Raw genomic sequence first — 22,503 nt, forward strand, 5'->3', positions numbered from 1 at the left:
CACAATGTAGTTTTTGTGTATGTATGAATACATATAATTAGCATGACATTTCTTAGTGGTTGAATGCAAATCTTTCTGGAAGAATTATGTTTTTAGAGTGAAAAAGAGTCATCTAGGAAACAATTCTAAAGCTGGTGTAACTTAGTTTCTAATTATTGCCCAAAATGTTTGTGTGGGGGAATATGTGGATGGAGGCGAAGTGGTGTATATTACTTTCCTATCCTTTTTCCTATATTTATATTTTAGCTGTAACCATGGTATGCACTTATTTTATATAAAAAAACTGCAATCTATATTTAAGAGTGGTAAATATTTAAGAAAATTATATAAATTTAGTTAGTCTCAATTTTAATCCAATTCAACAAACATTGAATAACAATGATATTTAAAAAAACATAGGGCTGCCAGTACATAATCTTGTACCTTGCTACTCAAACCGCGGTCCATGGACCAACAGCACAGGCATTTTCTCTGAATTGTGAGAAATACAGAATTTTAGGCTCCATCGCAGCCCTTCTAAATCAAAATCTGCACTGTGATAGGATTTCTGGGTGATTCAAATGCATATGAAATTTTGAGAAGCACCATATTCTTCTAACATAGTCTAAGGAAAAAAATAGACACTGATATTTTTTAAAAGGTAATAACTTGACAAGAAATGCTCTATCCCAGAAACAAATACTGTGGGACAGTAATAGAATTTAATTCTGCTTATAGGGATTTGTAGTAGTTTTAACTCCACTCTCTTCTATGTTGTAATTTCCACATGATACATCAACATTTTCTAAAGTGTGTCCCCAGGGCGCCTGGGTGACTCAGTCAGTTAAGCGTCCGACATTGGCTCAGGTCATGATCTCATGGTTCATGGGTCTGAGCCCTGCATAGGGCTCTGTGCTGACAGCTCAGAACCTGGAGCCTGCTTTGGATTCTGTGGCTCCCTCTCTCTTTCCCCCTTCTACACTTGTGCTCTGTCTCTATGTGTCTCTCAAAAAAAAAAAAAGTGTGTTCCTAGCCAAATATGTCTGAGAAACAGTGCATAATGTATACTACTACTTAGACATGCCTTGTTCTCAATAGTATGTTAAAGATTCTGAGAAGTCCTAAAATAAACATCTGTTTTACATAAACCCAAGATTCTTCAAATACACTTAAACATGCAATGTTTTTTTCCCTTGCATGGCACTATTAACATATTTTAGAACTCGTGTTCTATGGAACACACTTTGGTAAATACTGCATTTTATAAATTTGCAACACTTTGCTCATGAATGCCTCACTAGGATTCTTCTGCTCTCCATTAACTTCTCTTTCTCTTTTTATAGTTATAAAGTATCTAAAACAAATTCAATCTTGAATTTATTTAGGTGTGAACAAAAAAAATACAATTTAGCTTGACGCAATGTAGACACAATGTATGTAATAATGTAGAAAGTCTGAGGCAAATTAATTCAGCTGTTTGGTTAAAACTCCTCCAGATCTGGGTAGATAAAGTTGTCTTTGAACAAACAGTATGCGAAAGCCTGGCCTCCACCTATCATTGAAATTAAGCCGGATCCTGCAAGTAATGAAAGGGAAGTTTTGGTTAACTACCAATAATGAATAATTCATTGGTGAGATTATGAATAAGAACAATTGTCATGACTAAAATAATGTTCCTGAAACTGACATAGCATTTGAAATAAGGTAGTTTATAGATTCAGCTAAGAGGCAGTAGGTATATATTCTGTGCTGATAAATTGTTGAAATTCAAAACTTCCTTCAGGGAATAGATGTGTGGTTCTGTCAAATTAATAGGAAGGAGTTCTTAAAACTCAGAAATTCAAAGGCAATGAAGTCAAAGCACATGCCAAGGATTTTACAATTCTCAATTCTTTTAGCTCTTCAGACCTGCCATTTTATTTGTGTTGTTGCTATTTAAAAATATTTTATAAGGTATTTTCTCTCTAATTATAAAAGGAAGATGTGCTCTCTTCTAACATGGAAAATACGTTTTAGTCTAGAAGAGATTCTGAAAACAGAAGTCTACCTACCTGAACTGTTTGGTTATATGAAAATGCCTTTAGCACTGATTTCATTGGCCCAATGATTCTTGGGTTGTTTTTTTGTTTTGTTTTGTTTTAATATTAATCCAGCCTAACAGAGCTTCAGTAAATCTGTGATTCCTTGTATGGCAGTAACAGCATAATTCCCATGAAAGGTAAAGTTCCCAGAGGTAAGAGACCTTAGTGGATCAAAGGCTCTGCAGGACTGGACAACCTCCTCGCACATGCACACACACATCTAGTGTGAGACCATGAAATAGAATTTCCAAGTTGTGTAGCCACATTTCATTGATAGCTAATTTTTTTTTAACTCAAAGAAAACAAAAGAAGCTTACCTCAAACATCATTTGGCAGCCATTCACTGAGTGTGCCAACCCTAGTTCTTAAAACTGAAATAGTGGCCCAACTTTTGCAGCAAATTCTATTGGCCATTCCAGTTCGTCAATAGACTCTACTAGTCATCAAGGTGGCCTTTGCTATGTGATTGAGTTGCCCAAGTCTTTAGTAAATTTATGGTATTGTGAAAAAAAATCCAAGAGATAAGTTCTTGTTTTTCATGGAGAGACAAGAGCATTTCTAATTATAGCATGTCTTTCAGAATTTTATTTATGATTTACTAAAAATGTGCATTTTTAAAAGCCTCATGCAAAATAAAATATCAGTACTCTCTACATGTGTATTCTGTATGTACTGACCAATATTAGAGAAGAGTACACAGTAAGGTTTATGGAGATGTAAGGGAAGTGGAAAATTAAATTCCAATGACAGGAGCTAATGAGTAATATAAATAATCCTGATACTATAAACAGATAACTTGACTTTGGGGAAAACAATGCAGTAAAATGCTGCATTTCTATTTCTCTTTATTAATCATGATGATATTTAGGTGAAACTATTGCCAAATTTACTGAAAAGTGGAAATGTAAAAATCCTTGTGGTCCATATATGGCTTCAGCTAAAGAAAAAACTTTAGAAGAGTCCACTGTAAATTGGCTAATTTTCTTACTAAATATATAATTGATGAATTCAGTTGTTCAATTTGTGGGAAGAAAAAAAATAGATGAAATGAAATTGTGCTACTATGCATGTCGTTCATGCTAAAAGAGAACCAAAATATGTCACAAATATATATCCAGTGTTTTATTCTGTGTAATTTTAGAATAATGGAGACTTTGAGCAGTCTTCTGGTCCAATTACCTGCCCACACAAAAAATATTTTGATGCCCCCATTATGTGTGTGTGTATATACATATATATATATATATATACATATGTATACATGTTCATAATACATACACATATGTGTGTAATATAATGGCATCACATGTCTATACCTAAAGCAGCCCACCAATGTGATGTCAAAGGGAATTCCAACATAACTGCAAAAGAAAAAAAAGATGTTGTTCATTAAAAAAATTTTTTTTTTACTCACGAAGCAATACTTCTGTTTGGTCAGATCATATCCAAATAGCAAAGAGAAATTTTATTTCCATTCATGAAATTGGGTATCCCCAAAGCTGTATTTAATTCACAGTCCAAAAAGTCATTTGTGAAATCAGATACCTGAAACTCCTCTACTAGGAATGATGTTATGAACTGATTGAGTGTTGATTTGATTATGAGTTGATTTGAGTGCTATGCAACAGAGGTGAGCCTAAGACCATCTTGAATTCTTAAAGCCTGACTTACTCTGGAGTTCTGAGCTACTTTGCTCTGAGCTCAATTCTGTTTGGCAATATTGTTAAGCACCTTCTTTGCCTTATGTGTTAGACAATTAACTTGTAACTTTTCTGGGTCCAGAATCTGTTGCCTATCTCACCCTTGAAGATTAAGTCACCATATGCTCCAGAGCCCTTTTGCAAATATCCTATGACTGTCTTCCATGTGAACTCAAGCCCCAAAGTAAGACAGAGAATTTGAGTTATGGAGGTTAGGAGTTCCGAAAATTACTAAGGGAGGGTGTGTGCCTGGGAGTAGGATACTGATACACTAGCATTCTCCAATAATAGTGATGCTGGGGTGTAGCAAATTCATTTGGAAATTGTTTGAGTTGGAGACTGATTAAACCATTCATAGACCACAGCACTAAAAATATAAGAGTGATTTAAGTTGCTAATAAATAATAATAACTTTGAATTATAACTTGTGGTTGATTACTACCCATACTTCGATTTGTTTTTTTTTTTTAATGGAAGACACGAAGGGAGAAAATTAAAATAGAAGAGGACATTTTGAATGGATGGAGGAAAGAATGTTTCAACTGTCATTTACTGAATAAATACATGCTTAGACACTAGTCAGACAACTTCTCATTCTCATTGACATGTCACTGGGTCTCTCCCTCATCCAGAGGATTCAACTAATGTGAATGATGTGACTTCCCTTAAGACCATACACTTCTTAAAAAGGTAGAATTGGAATTTGAATCCATTTTCTTTTGACTCCAAAGATCACAGGTAGAAATAAAACCCCTTAGTTTAAGAACCTAGTATTCTTGGTAAATGAACTATTGTTGGGAAGTTTGCAAGCTTAACAGAATGGGTTTCCTCAGGTCCCAGGTCCCAGGCTTTGGCCAATTTCTGCCTCAAGGGAAGGTGTTGGAGGAAAAGTCATCCAAACACAGGCAAAGCCTGTATGAGCTGATGGCAAGTTGAACATGAGAGGAGAATAGTACATATCTATCTACATTTCAGTACCATTTTGAACTGGAGATGTAGCCAATCAAAATCTTCCCCAGGAAGTGGTAGAAGAACTTCGTTGGTGAGGTGAAGGTGGAGGGAGGGGAGTAAAGAACTATCATCAATTTTTATTATTTAGTCATCAGAGGACAATATGCATATAATAAAGTTCTACTCTTATGAATCAATTTAAGTACAACATCATATTTAATATACTTTATTTTATCTTGCTTACCGGTTGAAGTGATGACAACATGAAGAATAGTTACTGAAATAGCATAATCCCAGACCCATTCTTCTACAACCAGAACAAAGAGCAATCCACACACCAAGTAGGTGAGCTGTGTAGAGATTAAAAGGACTACAAATGGAATGGAGAGCATAATTATTTGGAACTAGAAAAACTAACAACTCTGAAACACAATTAGTAACAGGACCATTACAACTTACTCTGTGAAGACGTTTTGGCAAGAACTTTTAAAATATCTCATCTCTTAACAATCCTCAAGTTTGGGTAAGAACTTGTTAACATATTGTATTTCTTAATAATCCTCAGACTTCATGTAAAAATAACAGTATCTAATTTGTACTTCTTTGTGCTTACCATTTTTAAAGGTAAAGTACAATAAAGAAAGGTTACAATGGAATCAATACCTGCTCATCTACAACTGGATTGCAAATCTCAGTTTAAGATATATTAAAAACTAATGAGAAATTCAGTTCTCATTTTTAGGAAATGAAAAAAAAAAAGAAGTGTAAGAGTTCATTGACTTACAACATTTCTTTGGTACCAATCATTGCCTAACTTGAAAATGAGTTCCTTTGTGTCTTTATAATAAAATGGCATGTTCAAATAGTCATTTGGGACACATAACTGATAACCATGGATGTAAAGAAGCCTCATAAATTGCTCATGTGGATGGAGGCACTCTTCTAAATCCACCCAATTGTCTTGGAGCGCTTTCCCTGAACATGTATAAAGAGCTTGTTATTTATAGGTCAGGACCACAAATCTCTAAGAGCCTTGAATGTGTGAAGGGTCAACCTTTGCCTTTTGTCTTTGGTGTGGATCTTTAAAACTGGAGTGCTTTCAAAGGAGAGATCCATCAAGCATATGTGACAAATATATGTGACACACATCAAGGTCCCTTTGCGATGGTGTCACTTTCCATAAAAATTACCTTTCTTTTTTTGAAAACAAAACAAGACAGAACAAAACACAGCAAATGATTAATTCATTCTTATAATTCAGGAATCAATGAATCTAACCAGGCAAACGCTTCATTTTTCCAAACAAAGAGTTAAATAATCACTTATTAACCAGCAAGCCAGTGATTGTTTCATGGGTGAGCAAGACCCTAACCCAGTAAGAAAGTCCCAAGTGCCATCCTTTTTAAAGGCATTCCACTTATTCCTCTTCGATGTTATTTAATGTAGCTTAGTTTCAAAAGTCGAATGGAGAATTCATACCAGCTCCTTTTGTATCATATGGGAATGAACTTGAGTTCAGCATGTCCTATTCCCTAAAATCAAGGCTGTGGAAGAAACTGCATTGCTGTGTCATAGTGACACCATGTCTTTCCCCTGCATTTCCACAACTGCCTCTATCAGTGGCTCACAGAGCCTCCAGATTATTATAGGGAAATAGAGATGCCGTCTTTATCAGCACTTACAGATTTTATAGGTTAACTTGCAACTGCTTGGAGACATTGATTTTAGTCTCAAACAAGCTATATTTGCATATATTGATTAAAATAAAGCTTATGCTTTGTTTATGAAATGAAAGAAAGCATGATCTAAATGAAGCAGTACACAATTTAAAGTCAGGATACCAATGTTACAGCCTTGCCTCATAGCCTAAGAGTTATAAAACCTTGAGCACAATTTTAACCTCTAGGTCAGTTTTTTCTATAATTGGGAAATGGAGTGCTATCTTATCTACCTCAAAAAAAACGTTGGGAGGATTTTAATTTAAATTGAAAGCAATTTGTAACCTATTCTCTGCTATGCAGAGGAAAGCTATTAGTAATCAAAATGCTTTAACTAGACTTAAACTTTTCAGTGTCCTTGCTAAACCGACTCTCCTGGGTGACAAAATCATTGAAACAGACAAGAAACTTGACCCCAGATACATGCCCAGGGCTCTGAGATTACTCTTACACTCTATCTCCGAGATTAGTCTAAATTCTCAAAGTAACAACTTTGAAGAGTTATGGCAGTTATCTCCCCAAGCCCAAAATTAAAGATCTAATAGGCTAAGGTTTTATTGATATCTTTGTACAAATGTTAGTGGTTTGTGAGGGGAGAGAGTGGTATAAACTGTGCCTGGCATCCTGGGAATCTTCACTAATCTCTTCTATGTAAAAACATGGCCTTTCCAATAAGCTGGGTCATTCCTATCTTTCAGTGACTGAGCCAAAGGCAAGAATTAAATAGAAACCGTTGAGTTTTGAATCCCCTCCCCAAATACATACACATCCCCTTACTTAACTCTTTACTGTGACTATTTCCTTATCTACTGTGGACAGTTTTGACAGAAAAATAAGTGAAGTCTACATACAATAGGAGGTGCATAAAGAGAAAGTTAAAATAGAATGTTAGACCTCTTGTGTCTCATTAGAATGAAAGCCTCTTTTTCCTAACTTATTCTTTCTATCCAAAGTTCAATCAATAATAGCACCAAACAAGGTTACTCATTTGAAGAGGTTGTTCTAAAGCTTTTCTACTTGAATTAAGTAATTTTAATTGACCAAGTTTCCTGTACAAGTCATATTCAAAATCGGGTTCTTTGACTTCAGGCAATTTTTTTGTATATTTGCATATTTGTTCCTAGAAAACACGTCCGGTGGTTTTTTAAAGAATTATAATGTTTAAAGAATTCACCAATCCACCATTGACTTAAAAAAAAGGTAGGAAGAAGTTGAACAGAATGTTAAGAATGATTCTATTTTGAATGTAAGTTTGTGATGAATTTCTGTTTTCTCCTTGCGATTTGTAGGTATTTTATTAGCTTTCATTAATTTATGTATATTATTTTATAATGGAAATAACATTAAAATCTTCTTTTTCTAAAGATGGGACAAACTTACCTTGAATACCTCCCAAACAAGTATGCTTGACATATTTTCAATACAAATAGCTGCTATTATCAACATACATAAGGCTTATGAGTGTAGCAGCTATTAATTAATGATTACTTTTTCAACAAAAATGATCAGTTTAAAAGAGATAAGTTTTTCCTTAGTATACACTTTCATATTACTCCCCCCTCTTTTTTTTTCTATTTTGGGAAGAAAAATCAAACTAAGCAGAAATGTACAAAGCAGAAAATGAAAGTCCTCTGTCATCCCAGCTGGGAGATAACAGTTTGTTGCATAATTCTCCAGATTTCTTACCACTGACACCGTGTATTTTACTCTGTTCTACAAAAATGAATAATCACGCTAAACAAACACAATTGTCATCTTCATTTTCCATGCCACATCTCATGAGCAGTTTTACATCAACATATTAAACCATTCTTCATTTCATTTGAAAAATATTTAATGCACAAAAAATTTACTTACAAAATCACCAAGTATATATTCAGGGAATAATTCTATTCGATTATTCCACTGCTCCATCCTTTAAGGAATCGCCTCTTTAAACTTTGTGATGGCATTTTTCTACATTAATTTTTGAAGTCAGTTATAAGATACAGATGGCTGAGAGGAAGGCCTGATATTTTATATATTTTTAGGGAACAAAAACTATTCTGATTTCGGTGGCATTTCATTCGCTAATTGACAAAGATTGGAAATTAAAACCAATTACCTTTATAATTTGTGTTGAGCCACGAGGGGTATGTTTTGAAATCAAATGGTGCCAGAACATCCAATTCATACACCCTGAAGATGTTACAAATGAAAAAAGTTTACCCTCGAGGAAGCAGCTCACAGCTTCATACATCAAGGCCTTGAATATCACTCTTCACCTACAACATACCTCATTAGCTTTACCATGCTGTGGGACATTTAGACGCTGGCTGACCTGTATAACAACCAAATAATCTTTCTATCCACACTGTCTTATTTGTCCAGTTAAGTCCACTTAGCCCACCAAGTGGACTTCATTGTATTTTAGGTCTTTGCTATAATCTTGGAGGTCTTTGACATCGAATAGGGGAGGAGAACCAAATTCTGTGTTAAAAGGATAGGCCTGGAAACAAACAAGACCCTGGTTCTAATCCTGATGGTGTTGTGAAACTGTGAATCTGGGCAAGACAGTTCCGTTTGGAGCTGAGCCTTGGTGTTTCATCTGTAAATTGAAAAGGTTAATCTCTGAGGTCTCTTCCCATTGTAAAATTGGAGTCTATAAATATACCCCCTCTACTGTGCCTGTTTGTAGCAGTGTGCAGCTGGTCCATCAGTTAGCAGTCTCCTGGAGCTTTAAGGCCCAAGAACTTAAAATTCCTCTCCTCTGACTCACATTAACTGCAAATCCTTGAAATCAGGCTTAGAGAGCCCTCAAGATTCTCAGCTCTTGCCTGCTCCAGGCCTGGCCTCACCGTCTTGCTGAGACCCTGTATGAGCAGCAGATCTTTCCTCAATGGGTTTGTCTGCAAGCATCCTGAATAGCATTATTCCCATTGCAAAAGTGAGTATAATTATTTCTGGGTACTCATTTGCATATTGAAATCAAAGGGTCCTAACTCCTTGCTTGCACAATAAAATTAAATTATATAAACGCTCAGCTTCTTAGAAAATTATTTGTAAATCTACATAATGTATTTCAAGGCAATCAATGTATTGGCAACTTAAATTTGTAGAGACAAAATTAAACCACAGCGAGACTAAAAAACTTATCTGAAAAAATTGCCTCCTGTTTACCTAGAAATGTCATTAAAAATACACGTTTTACTTTGTCCTCATAATAGTCCTCCTTTAATCAGTTACTTCCATTTGACAAATGAAGACAATTAAATTAAGAGAAGCTCTATGGCGTAGTTAAGATGTTTCAGAAAGTTAATAAGAACTTGGGGCAGGATTTAGGTCTCCTGACTTGAGTCCAAGAGATATTTCAGTATATATCAAAAAATATTTAAATTTGATGTAGATGATCTCTAAATTCCCTTCTAATTCAAATCTGCTTTGATTCAATACTGGCCCAGGGAGCTTCATTTTCTTTCCATGACCATCTTCCAAAGAAGTAAGGGGAACAGTCCTGTCTGGCCCCATCTATCCACATCATTTCCTGATTGTTGCTTTGATCATTTTCGAAGATGGCACATTTGCTTGTTTTTGCTTAAGAATGGCGTAAAAGCATACCATATTTAATTGCATCCTCTATTCCATAAAGACATATCAAGAATTATATATAAACTCCTTTCATATTCAATGTCAGCTCTTTAATTCTGTCTGAAGGCAACGTGCTACTTACTTGAGCATCATGCAACACATACCCAGAACTGCGTAGTACACAGTGTAGAAGAGAATGACACATATAAGGAGATTCTGCAAAACAACCTGCGGAGAACACAGGCGTGAGCTCCAGGAACCTGGGCTTTTTCACACAGTTGTCGGTAACGAGTTTGACAAACAAAAGATGATGAATGGCCGCTAGATAGTGTTGGCTACCTTTGTTTTGCTTGGAGATCTGTGGGGTGGAAAGGACTTCAAAGCCCACAATGAAAGTTTTCCAAACTGGAAAAGCTAGCATGGTCCACATTTGCCCCAAGGATTAATGCAGTACAAAAAAATCCATAGCACTCACATTCCGTCTACCATAACATACTTCCTACATGCTAACATTCATAGTTTCATTTGACAAAATGATTTTATTATTTTTTTAGCTTTTAATCTTTAGTTTTAAGAGAGAGAGAAAGAGCAGGGCAGAGGCAGAGAGAGGGAGACAGAATGAGAAGCAGGCTTGAGGTTCTGAGCTTTCAGCCCAGAGCCCCACATGGGGCTCAGACGTACAACCCATGAGCTGAAGTCAGAGGCTTAACCAATTGAGCCACCCAGGAGCCCCTGACAAAATGATTTTAAATCTTAGCTCTCATAATAGTCAAAATATGAGCACAGCTAAGAAAATTTGAAAAGTGTGAACAAAAAAGTACATAATAGCACAAGAATAATTGAACCTGTGTACAAGAATTTACAGAGCAATTGACTAAAGCACCATAGATGGTCCTGAAATGGCCTCTACCACATATGAGTCTTACTAAGGAAGCATTGCAGATTAATGGGGACCAGATGGACTATTCAACAGTGTTGTGAAAATTGTCTAACTTCTAGACAGAAAAATCCCATTAGATTCTAGTCTTGTACTAGACACCAAAATAAACTTGAAATGGATTAAAGACTTAAATGCCAAGAAATAAAATGGGAGAAAATATTTGCAATATATATTACAAGCAAAGGATTGATATTCACAATACATAAACACATACAAATTTAAAAGAAGACAAACCAAGAGAAAAATGGACAAAGTATATAAATAGGCAGTTCACATGAATAAACATTTAAAAAAACCAATAAACAATTGAAAATGTCTGAACCTCACTATTAATCTTTTGAAATATATTCTTGTGAATATAATAAAAATGTCAACATTTCACATGGAAAATTTCCAGTTTATTCTTTCCCCTTTGGAGTCTTTTAGAAGTCTTCTTGTTTGGTCAACACTTACAACACTTGAGCATTATTCATTTTCTCTGAATGACCAATTCACCAAATCTACCAAATCTTTTAATTGGCCTGGGTACAGAGGAATCCTCTGCTAGAGGCAAGAAGAGAAGAGAGTTAGCACTGAGCACACCACAACCAATTCGCTAACTGGACCAACTTTACAGATTTACCAAGAACTTACTTCTTTCAACTACTTAAAAATGGGTGGATCATCTGGCCTAAGGGAACCATAGGAAATCAGTACTAAAGGGTTCTAGCACCTTTAGGGTCCCATGCCCCCCACCTGCCCACACTCATGCCATGCCTAGCCAATCCCTACTCTTTCCTTGTAGACTCCCCTTAGCCCAAGTCTCTTCTCCCTCTGCCTATTATTCTCCTCCCCTTTTTCCCTTCAGTGCTTCCCACTTCTTGTTGCCTAATCCCCCCCACCATAGCCCTTAATCTCCTCCTATCCCCATTCTTTTATTTATTCATTTATTTTTGGATTTTATTATTTTTAACTGAAATATATTTGATGCATTTATAAATTTAAGGTGGGCAACATGTTGATTTGATACATTTGTGTATTGTACCATAAGTGCCATTGCAGCAATAGCTGGTATTTCATCATGTCACAGAATTATCGTTTCTTTTTTGTGGTTGGAACATTTAAGATCTAGTCTGTCAGCAAGTTTGATGACTATAATACAATATCGTTGTCTATATTCTCTATACTGCACATTAGAGTTCTGGGACTCCCTACTAGCTGCAAGTTTGTACCCTTAGCACCTCAATCTTTCTTTAAGACCTTCACAGCCTTGTGATTTCATGAAGGCTGACACAATCCTTTATAAGGGAATAATGAAAAAGATGAGACTTCTTCTCATAGCTCTCTTTCTTTTATTAGAGAATAAAAATATTTTCAAGAACCCCCCATCAGAAGTCCCATTATATCTTACTGGCCACCACTTGGGGTCATGTGCTCACTTCCTGAACGATCACAGGCAGAGAGTAAAAGGGTTTACCATGGTAGGTTTAGACCACCGGGACTTTGCTTTTGGGGACTGACATTTACTGTTGTAATAAAATAAAAATTATTAGCAAATACTAGCAAAGAAGGAAAAAGGAGAGTGAGGTCTGCTACAATGTAGGTAACTAATAGTGTCTTCTAAGTGGTAGAATCAATATGGAAGTAGTAAAAAGACCTCATTTGGAGAGAAGATTATTTAAAGGTTATGAGAACACGTAAAAGCTTTACCTGAGTTTAGGGTCCAAATACTGTGTCCACATTTAAGTTGGTGGGATTCTTTCCCAAATGTTGAGGTAAGAATCTGCTGACATGGTAGGGAACTACATGGATGCTTCTTCAGCCTTATAATTTTCTCAAGGGTCGTGTGTCATTGGGTTTGCTTTATTCTTTATTCTATATATTAATATCATTTTTTCCTTTTAATTTGAGCATTAATAGCCTCTAGCAGAAATGTTTTGAGATGATTGCCTTATTTCAATTCAAACCAAAATAAATAATATATTGTCCCTATGTTAATATACAGTCAAACACAAAATTACTGTTATTTCTATGTTAATGTTAAAATTTAAACAATTTTTATTATGTTAGTTTATTTAAAAATTTTTTTAATGTTTTTAATTTATTTTTGAGAGACAGAGAGAGATAGTGCGAGCAGGGGAGGGTCAGAGAGAGAGGGAGACACAGAATCTGAAGCAGGCTCCAGGCTCTGAGCTAGCTGTCAGCACAGAGCCTGACACCAGGCTCGAACCCATGGACTGAGATCATGACCTGAGCCGAAGCCAGACACTTAACCGACTGAGCCACCCAGGAGCCCCTAGTTTATTTTTTTAATGGTTATTTATTTTGGGGAGAGAGAGAGAGAGAGAGACAGAGAGAGAGAGAGAGAACATGAGTGAAGAAGGGACAGAGGGAGAGAGCGAGACACAGAAGCCACAGCAGGCTCCAGGGTCCAAACTGTCAGCACAGAGCCCGACTCAGGGCTCGAACTCATGAACCACGAGATAATGACCAGGGCAGAACTCAACGCTTAACTGACTGAACCATCTAGGCACCCCTAAATAATTTTAAATCTATTCACTTGCTATAAAATTTGACCTTTATCATCCAAACAGGGGATTGTAATACATACTTAGAAAACCTGCAAATACTAATATGTGTAAGACACTTGGAACTATCTCTTAAAAATGAAATCATAATTTGTGGGAGAACATATTTACTGACAAATTTTACATATAGGTATATCTACTATCCCCCCAAAATTTACAAAACACTACATATAAATAGAATTACACATTTTAAAGTTCTTTTGAAAGAACTATTTTGAAAAGCAAGGCATAATTTTTGAAAATAATTACCTTCTCTCTACCTGCATAATATATTTAGATTTTCAAATAATAATTTTCCTATGAACAAATTCAGTTGCCTTTAGTAACTTCTTTCTATAATCTTCACTCTGCACAGCTCACAAAGTAACTTTCTAAGAGGTAATCAGGCCATGACATTCCCCTGTTGGATATCCTCCGATGGCCCCACAGTCGTCAGGATTCATTCATCCATTTTTCCATTTGACAAATAGTCACTGGGCTGAGTGGTAATGCAGGGTGAATTGGATGTGGTCCCAGACATAGAAATGCAGTCTAGCAATGTTTCTCAAATGCATAAGTTACAGACTCACATTGAGGGCCTGTCAACACACAGATTTCTGGGTTCCAGCTCCAGAGTATCTGATGCAGTGGTGGGACCCAGAAATCTGTGTTTCTGACAAGTTCCCAGGGGATGCTGGGCCATCTGTTTCTATGACCACACTTTGAGGACCACTGACCTACAGGCAAGAATGATCAGTAAACAGATGGCTGTAATACAGAGATGTCTGTTCTTGAAGAGTGTACAGAGGGCTATTTTAATAACATATTTTCTTTAACCCAATATATCCAACATACTATAATTTCAACATGTACTAAAGGTTAAAAATTATTAATGAGGTGTTTTATGGTTTTTGTTCGTACTGTGTCATAGAAACCCAAAGCACACACAACACATCTCAATTTGGCCGCCTTTCAAGTGCCCTGGGGCCAAGTGTGGCTCATGGCTACTAACCATTGCCATTCCCTTTCCTTCCATACTTACCCTCTCAACCGTGTCCTAAGCAGTTGATAGTCGATATTTACTATTTATTGGGTAATAACTAAGTGTCAAGCAGTGTAACCCCATATGTTCTCATTTTATCCATCCTTCCCCACACCCTACCAGGTATGCATACATAAAAGAATTTCTGGGTATGGGTAACTATCATTTCCATTTCACAGATTTGGAAACTGAGGAAAAGAGATGTTAGTGTTACCCCAGCTCGAGGGGCCTGGATGTGGCAGGGCTCTGGTTCAGAGATGCTGAATGTTAGAGCTCTTCTTTGACTTGTGCTGTCCAGCCTCCGACCTAGTAGGCCCTTGATTAAAGAATGTTGAATAATCAATTCCAGTTCAACACTTTCTTTTTAAACTTACAGAAACTGATTCCTTTTTTAAAGTTTATTTATTTTAGAAGAGAGTGAGAGAGAGAGCAAGTGGGAGAGGTGGAGAAAGAGAAGAGGAGAGAGAGAGAATCTCAAGCAGGCCCCATGCTTAGTTTGGAGCCTGATGTGGGAGTTGATCTCACGAACCGTGAGATCATGAGCCAAAATCAAGAGTTGGATGCTTGACCAACTGAGCACCCATGTGACCTGAAAACTGATTCTTAACTAGGTTAAGTGAATGGCCCAAGGTCATTCTTTTATTTAGTGACAGAGATAGAAGAAAAAAATGTATTCAATTACCAAAGGAAAGACACTTAATGCTACCCAAATGACTGAATATATAACTTTATTATGATGTAATTATTATTGCACTTTAGGAAAATCCAATATATAAGCAGCAGAATTTGTAGAAGTCTAGAAATTTAGTAACTGCCAAAAATTTTATTACTCTTTAAAAACATATTTGGATCCTGAACCAAATAGAGTGTGGAAAAAAATACGACATTTGGCTATTTGAACTTTACTGGATATTTGATGATGTTAAAGCTATATTCTTACTATTTGCCGGTGTCATAATGATTAGAGGTTTATCATATGCAAATACAAGATCATTATAAATGCAATTTCTTTATTAAAAAGCTCTCATGTTGTTTTATTTGTGCATAATTGCAGAACTATTTTGAGAGTAGAATATATCTGCACAAGTCTGCAAAATGTGCAAATTTAGGATATGGTAAATACTTAAGTTGCTTTTAAAAAACCGTCTGTTAAAAGTGATCTTTATAGTCCTCTTTTTTGATGAAAAGTACTGTGATGTCAGCTTTCCTTCTACTGTCCTAAACAACAAAGCCCTTTTTAATGAACTGAAATTAAGGAATGACTACATTCTCTAAGAAGGAATAAAATTCTTTTTGCTTGAGGCTTCAGAGTGCCCCAAACCAGAACTACTATATGCCCACTGTGTCTCTGAGACCTCAGACCTTCAGTGGAGACTGAGTGCTCTGGCTGCGTAGCTCACTCAGCCTTCCTTCCAGTTTCCAAACTGGTTTGACTGGATGTAAAAGTGCTGACTATACTGACTCCATCTTTGGTCCTGCATCTTGTGCATGCCCACCCAATGACCCCCCCTTGGGCCTATGTGTTCCAGGCTCCTTGGAAGTTAATGTATGCTCTGACCAGAATGTGGGAAGGCTTGTTGGATCTGCCCACTGTAGATAATTACTCTCTTCTCTATAAAATCTGTGGGCTAAGGTCTGGATTTGGTGGAGAATAGCTGCATAGCACCTGGATCATTATTCACCTGATCCCCACTGTCAGTAAGTTATCATGAATAAAACTCTGCGTATATGGTATGGAGTGGCTAGCTTCATTTGGCAGTCTCGGAGTGGCTTCTCAGTCTGGAGGATACTTTTGGCCTCTTCCACCTTTTAACTCTGGGCATAATTCAAAAAGGAAAAGTTCATATTCATTTCATTCTCCTGGAGTCAACTGCTACTTTTCATCCTTGTTTTCATTTGTCTTTGAATTTTTCTTGTATCATTTCATAACACCCCCAGAGAAATGACTTCCACATATTTTGTGGTATTTCTTCAATCAATTGGCTAAAAGACATGGGGTCTAACTGTTCTGTGATACCCCATTTTATCTAGAGGAGGATTGGGCTATATCCTTTATGATCACTAAGGTATTCACAGTGGCTGGCCTGCTTCGTGGCACCCATGGACTTTCAGTGAACATGAGTTGACTCACTCATTGCAGTTTTAGAATTGAGAGAAGCATGACTGATTTCAGCCTGCACCTGTGGTAAGGAGTATACATTATGACTGAGCAGAGCCCAGGCCACGTGGAACACCACCTCGGATAAAAGTGATCTTTGCTGAACAGTAAGATAATAATCAATCGCCAGGTAGTTATTGAGTGTTGACATTGTGCCCAAACTTATTTCAGACTTCCTGGGATGTAGAGGAAGTGAGCCAAACAAAACTATCACATGCTAAACAATTAGAACAAGTAAATATATCCAATATGTACACAACTATTTAAAGTATACCTGTCTAGATTATCCCATACTTCAAAATAAGCACAAAGATTGAGCTAGGATTACACTCACCTCTTTTCAAATGAAGAAACAGAGGTTGGGAGAAATATACACAAAGCTCATCAATGGAAAAGTTGCAATTTTCTATCAAGGTTATTAACTCCAGGTCAGAAAGTAAACTTTGCAGTTCTGATGATGAAGGCAAAATGACCTCAGAAGAGAGATAACCCAGGATTCACAATGATATAGGGCTGATAGTGAGAATCATAATGGTCCATACTCTTCATAGAAAGCATCAGCCCACATGCCCTTAAAGGGCTTCTCAAATTTTATTATTATTAAGAAATACCAAGTGTTGTATGTGAAAAGTGCAAAATTCTCATACTCCATACCTAGATACTAGGATTCTGTAGATATTGGGCAAAGCCCGGGTATCTTCATTTTAACAAACCTCTTAGGCGATTGCAATGCAAAGATCTACTGAGGACACAGAAACAGGTCCACATGATAAACAGAATGTAGGTTTCTCCTATAGTTTTCTCCTCAGGTAGAATGTTTAAATGGGAATTGGATGGACACCTAGGAAAACTGGATTATTGAGCAAAATGGGCAAGACGGATGAGAGACAGATTTCCAGCTCGAATGAACAAATATAATCTTTTACTTTGTGGATAATAAAGAAATGAACACTGAAACAACAGTAAGACACCATTGTTCTCCTATAGGCTACACACACACACACACATACACACACACACACACACACATTTGTGTGTGTGTATATGCATACATTTAGAAAAATTACCTGTTCTGGTGAATTTAAAAGACATTGTTCTAGACTGCTGATGTGAATACAATTTAGTACAAGTCTAATAGGAAGCAGTAAATCAATATACAGTTTTCAAAAGGGTGATTTGAACCTAAATTCTGGTAGAAAATAGAGAAGTCATTTTTTTAATGTTTTTTTTTTTTGAGAGAGAGACAGCACGAGTAGGGGAGGGTCAGAGAGAGGGGGGACACAGAATCTGAAGACAGCTGTCAGCACAGAGCCCAAAGCGGGGCTCGAACCCACGAACCATAAGATCATGACCTGAGCCAAAGCCAGACACTTAACTGACTGAGCCACCCAGGCGCCCCAAAAATAGAAAAGTCTTAAAGGTGTCTATCTTCACTTGGTGAAATCATTGGTGATTTCTCCCGCCTTTTTTCCCCTGTACTTTATAAATTTGTAATGAAAGAGAGAGACCTAGTTTCTAGCTATCACAGCTTGTATGATCGCAGGCAAGTTACTCTGAGTAATGTTTTTATGTGTAGAATAAAGCAACGGTGTTTTTAACCCTTAGGGGCTCATTATTTTGTTGAATGTCTAATGCAAAGTATGGACTATGCATAAAAATAGATATGCTCACAAATACACAAAGCATCATGTGCAATTTCAGGGCTTTCACAGAACTGCTGAAGTCTATGCATGGATCCCAGGTTAAGAATCACTAATCTTAACGGATTATTCCAAGTCTAACTATTAGCACTTAAAATCCTATGGGGAAGAGAGTATCCTTATCCTCTTTAGAAGAACTAAGGAAACCATCAACCTAGTCATCATATCTGCAGCTGTGGCAGATGCTACAAGCTATAAAAATTATTTGCAGGATTAGTACTCTAACTTATATCTCAAATTTCAGTATGTCCATTAGGCTGTTTCTCTAGTTGAAGGGAACAGAAAAGCTCACTGTCTTAATGATGATTATTGGAACAATGTTGGAATCAATTAAGAAAATGGACTCAGCAGCTGTTTAGCTACCATTCAGGGGCCACAACTCTGTACATGGTGGCACTGGAGACCCAACAACACTTCGACAATCTTCCATGTGAGGACTAACCTCTTCTGGTCTCTGTTTCTTTCTTTGTTTCTTCTTCCAATTAATGAACTCTCTTACATTCAAAAAGAGAACTTGATTAGATAAACCAATCATTGCCTGGTATATGGTCTCCAGGGTGGATAGAGCACTATTATCAGGGGCTGATAGCCGACTGGACCGTGGATGGCTGTCTTTCAGTCAAATGAACCTTTCTAAAGCACCAGAGATGTCCAATGATAGAATTCACCTCACATAAAGTGTGGTGACCTGTGTAAATGGCATCCCACAAATAGGGTTGAGGTAAGGGCCAGTACCCAGAATACTTAGAAAGAGAAGGCTTCTGGCATATTTGCTCCTGTTAAACTATTAGTAAGACAAACATGTGGAAAACAAGTTCAGATACAGTCTCTATTAAAATTAATATGATAGCATAGGTTCTGAGGATGGGGGTAGTTCTGGTGGGGGGAGAAGAGGAAACAAATTTTCTTGTTTTCAGGAATTGGTTTAGAGTTTTTGGTCAGTTCACGTCTCCACTATTTCTTATCCAATCTCTAACATTCGAAAGGATCTAAAATACTCTAGGACTCCAATTGCCTCTTCGACTTTCTAAATTTCATCTCTTGTTAAAACAATACACATTCTTCATTAATTAAGTCCCCAAAATAATCAGTGCAAAAGATAAAAATATACACAAATATTATTGTAAACTTGAGAGTCATTGAGACAATTTTAGAAAGCATACAAACATGAAGCATAAAAAAAGTGAACATCACCATAATCCATTATTCTCCCAAATCTAAATTAAACTGCTACCCTGAGCTGTCAGGTTCTTTTTGTCAATGCCTATACCTTCCAAGGATTAGATGTAAGTGGGGGCTCTCCATTTCTCTCCCAGAACCTTAATTCAGTATCTAAATGTCTTAAGAGTGTTTGTCTTTAGATGCTAAAATCATGGCATTTCCTTCTACTTTTTCTGTATTTTATAAATTTCTAATGAAAAAGAAAAGACCAGGTTTCTATGTCGTATGCTGTAATCATAGCAAGGCATTCTTAGCATCACGCCAAATATACAAAAATTCATTAGCAGACAAACACCAAAATATTGATACAACCTGTTTTTGAAAGCTTAGGGAGTTCTCACTCTGTCTCTCAGATCTTTGACAAATACTTTGTGTTTGCCAGGTTAATTCTGAGGATTTCACAATGATATCCTGAAGGCTGGATCCGCCATCTTGGCCAGATCAGTTGACCGATTTCTTCATAAAGTGTCTGTGTGTGTGTGTGTGTGTGTGTGTGTGTGTGTGTGTGTGTGTGTGTTGAGGGTGCGGCAGGCTGGGGACAGAGTTGTGAGGCGGGGACAACACAAGAATATGGGCTCTAAATCTCGGGGCCTCCTGTGATGGTATTTAGGTGGCTAAGTTTCCCAGATTCTGATATCTCATTCCCATAGGGATAGTGAGGCCTGTTCAATGTTGCCTATTTTGAACAATACTCATTCCATCAGTAAAAAACTATAACTTCTTTTACATGCTCATTGACAAAGACTCTAGTATAGTTTTCACTAATAGCTTTTAAACTGTTTGAGAATCTTTTCAGCTGTAGATTCCTGATAGGGATACTTCAGATGCTAACCAACAGCTACTGGAGTATAGATGAAGCTTAATCTAAGCACACATATCTCACACTACATTCTACCAGAGTATTTTGTATTTTACACAAAATGTATATTTTCAAAATTGATCTTTTTATGTTAATATTCATATTTTCCCACTTTCCAATGGCTTAAAATTAACTACAGCTTTTGTACACTCAAAAAATAGTCAAGCAGGTAAATTATTAAGAGGCAATATGAAAATTGTAACATATTTCTCAAGGGCAGAACGTGAAACCAAAATTGTCAATGAATTTAGGTGTTTTTTACCAGAACTCTCAAAAGAGCAAGGACATTTTCTATATAATTACAAAACTATTAACATACCCAAGAAATTTTAATGGACACACAATATTATTTATATAGAATTCATATTCAAATTTCTCCAACTGTCCTCAAAACCTAGAATTAATTACATTTTCACATTAACAGGGACGCCTGGGTGGCTCAGTCGGTTAAGTGTCTGATTCTTGATTTCAGCTCAGGTTATGATCTCATGATCATAAGATCAAGTCTCATGGGTCATCTGTTCATCAAGCATCCGACTTCAGCTCACGGTTTGTGAGTTTGAGCCCCACATCAGGCTCTGTCCTGACAGCTCAAAGCCTGGAGCCTGTTTCAGATTTGCCTCCCTCTCTCTGCCCGTCCCCTAGTCATGCGCAAGTGTGTTCTCTCTCTTTATCTCTCTCAAAAATAAACATTAAAAAATTAGAAAAAAAAAAGATCAAGTCTCATGTCCAGCTTCATGAGAAGCATGGAGTCTGCTTAGGATTCTTTCTCTCTCTCTCTCTCTCCCACCCCTCCCTCTCCCTCAATGTCTTCCCCTTTCCTGCTTGCATATGCATGTACATGCATTCTCTCTCTCAAAATAAATAAACATTTAAAAATGAATAAACAAATTTTCACATTACATTCAGTTGTCATGCCTCTTCAGTGGCATATACTAGATTGGTCTGATGGTTTCCTTCTGATTAGAATCTTTGGGGAAGAACTCCACCTAGGTAATATTGTGTATTTCCCATTGTATCTCATGAGTAGACACATGACATCATTTTTGTCTCATCAGTTTGATCACTTGGTAAAGATGATGCCTGCTGATCTCTCCATCCTTGTCGTCTTTATCCTTTGTAACTAATAAGTAATCTGTGGAGTGACACTTGAGATTATGTGAATGTTCTGTTCCCCTAAAACTTTTTACTTATGGGCGCTAGCACCCAGTGATATACTTTGTCTCAATCAATTATTTACATCGGTGTTGGAAAACAGTAATTTTCTCATTTTATTTTTTCTTCTACCTATTAGTACACATTCTTTCATAGAGATCTTCCTTCTTGCCTTGAATTTAGGTATATATTATTTATTCATCTATTTTTGGTAACTTGTAGTATTTTTTTTATTTTCCATGTATTATAACACATTAATAATCAGGATTCTTGATTCTTATTGATGTTAAATTTGTCCCAAATGTGACCAATTTGAGCACCTACATTATACCTCCTTAGTTCTTTTTATGTATTGTCATCATTTTCTTTGTACGTCCTTGCTTCCTGTCACAACCTGAAATGCCAGTGAGACACTTGCCTTTTTTATTACTATATTTCTATAGGCATTTTTGTCTATTTGTGAGCTTTCTAGTCTCTTCCATAGATTTCCCTGTCTTTCTGTCTATTCACAGATAAATATCACACTGTTTTAATTATAGGAGCTTTATAGTACATTTTAATATAGCCCCCCATTGTTATTTGTCTCATAACTATGTTTTATGTTTATGTTTATTTCCAAATAAACTTCAAAGTCTTAAATAGCTCTATAAAACAACTGTATGTTATTTTTATTGGGATATATTAAATCTATGATTAATATGGGAATAAATGATGGCTTTATAATGTTTACTCCTGCTCTCCAAAAAACAAAACAAAAAAATTTCCATATTCATTCAAAATTTACTTTTGTATCTTTCAAAAGTATTTTAATTTTTCCTCATACACATTTTACACACTTCCTGTTATTGTTTTTTTAAATAATGTTTATTTTATTTTTGAGAGAGAG

General features: G+C 36.4%; 1 protein-coding gene across 1 annotated transcript in view; it reads right to left on the bottom strand.

Annotated features, from left to right (window-relative positions):
• Nucleotides 1-1,460: 1,460 nt before the first annotated feature.
• The window catches only part of TMEM244 (transmembrane protein 244), a 78,345-nt gene continuing 57,302 nt past the window's right edge, over nt 1,461-22,503 (bottom strand). Inside the window, exons 4-8 of the mRNA XM_029943225.1 lie at nt 10,139-10,256; nt 8,534-8,607; nt 4,956-5,081; nt 3,377-3,421; nt 1,461-1,555 (exon numbers count right to left, since the gene is read on the bottom strand). Of these exons, the coding sequence (XP_029799085.1) occupies nt 1,461-1,555; nt 3,377-3,421; nt 4,956-5,081; nt 8,534-8,607; nt 10,139-10,256 (458 nt within the window). The remainder of the gene's footprint in view (nt 1,556-3,376; nt 3,422-4,955; nt 5,082-8,533; nt 8,608-10,138; nt 10,257-22,503) is intronic.

The sequence above is a fragment of the Suricata suricatta genome, chromosome 7 (assembly GCF_006229205.1).
Source record: "Suricata suricatta isolate VVHF042 chromosome 7, meerkat_22Aug2017_6uvM2_HiC, whole genome shotgun sequence".
NCBI lineage: Eukaryota > Metazoa > Chordata > Mammalia > Carnivora > Herpestidae > Suricata > Suricata suricatta.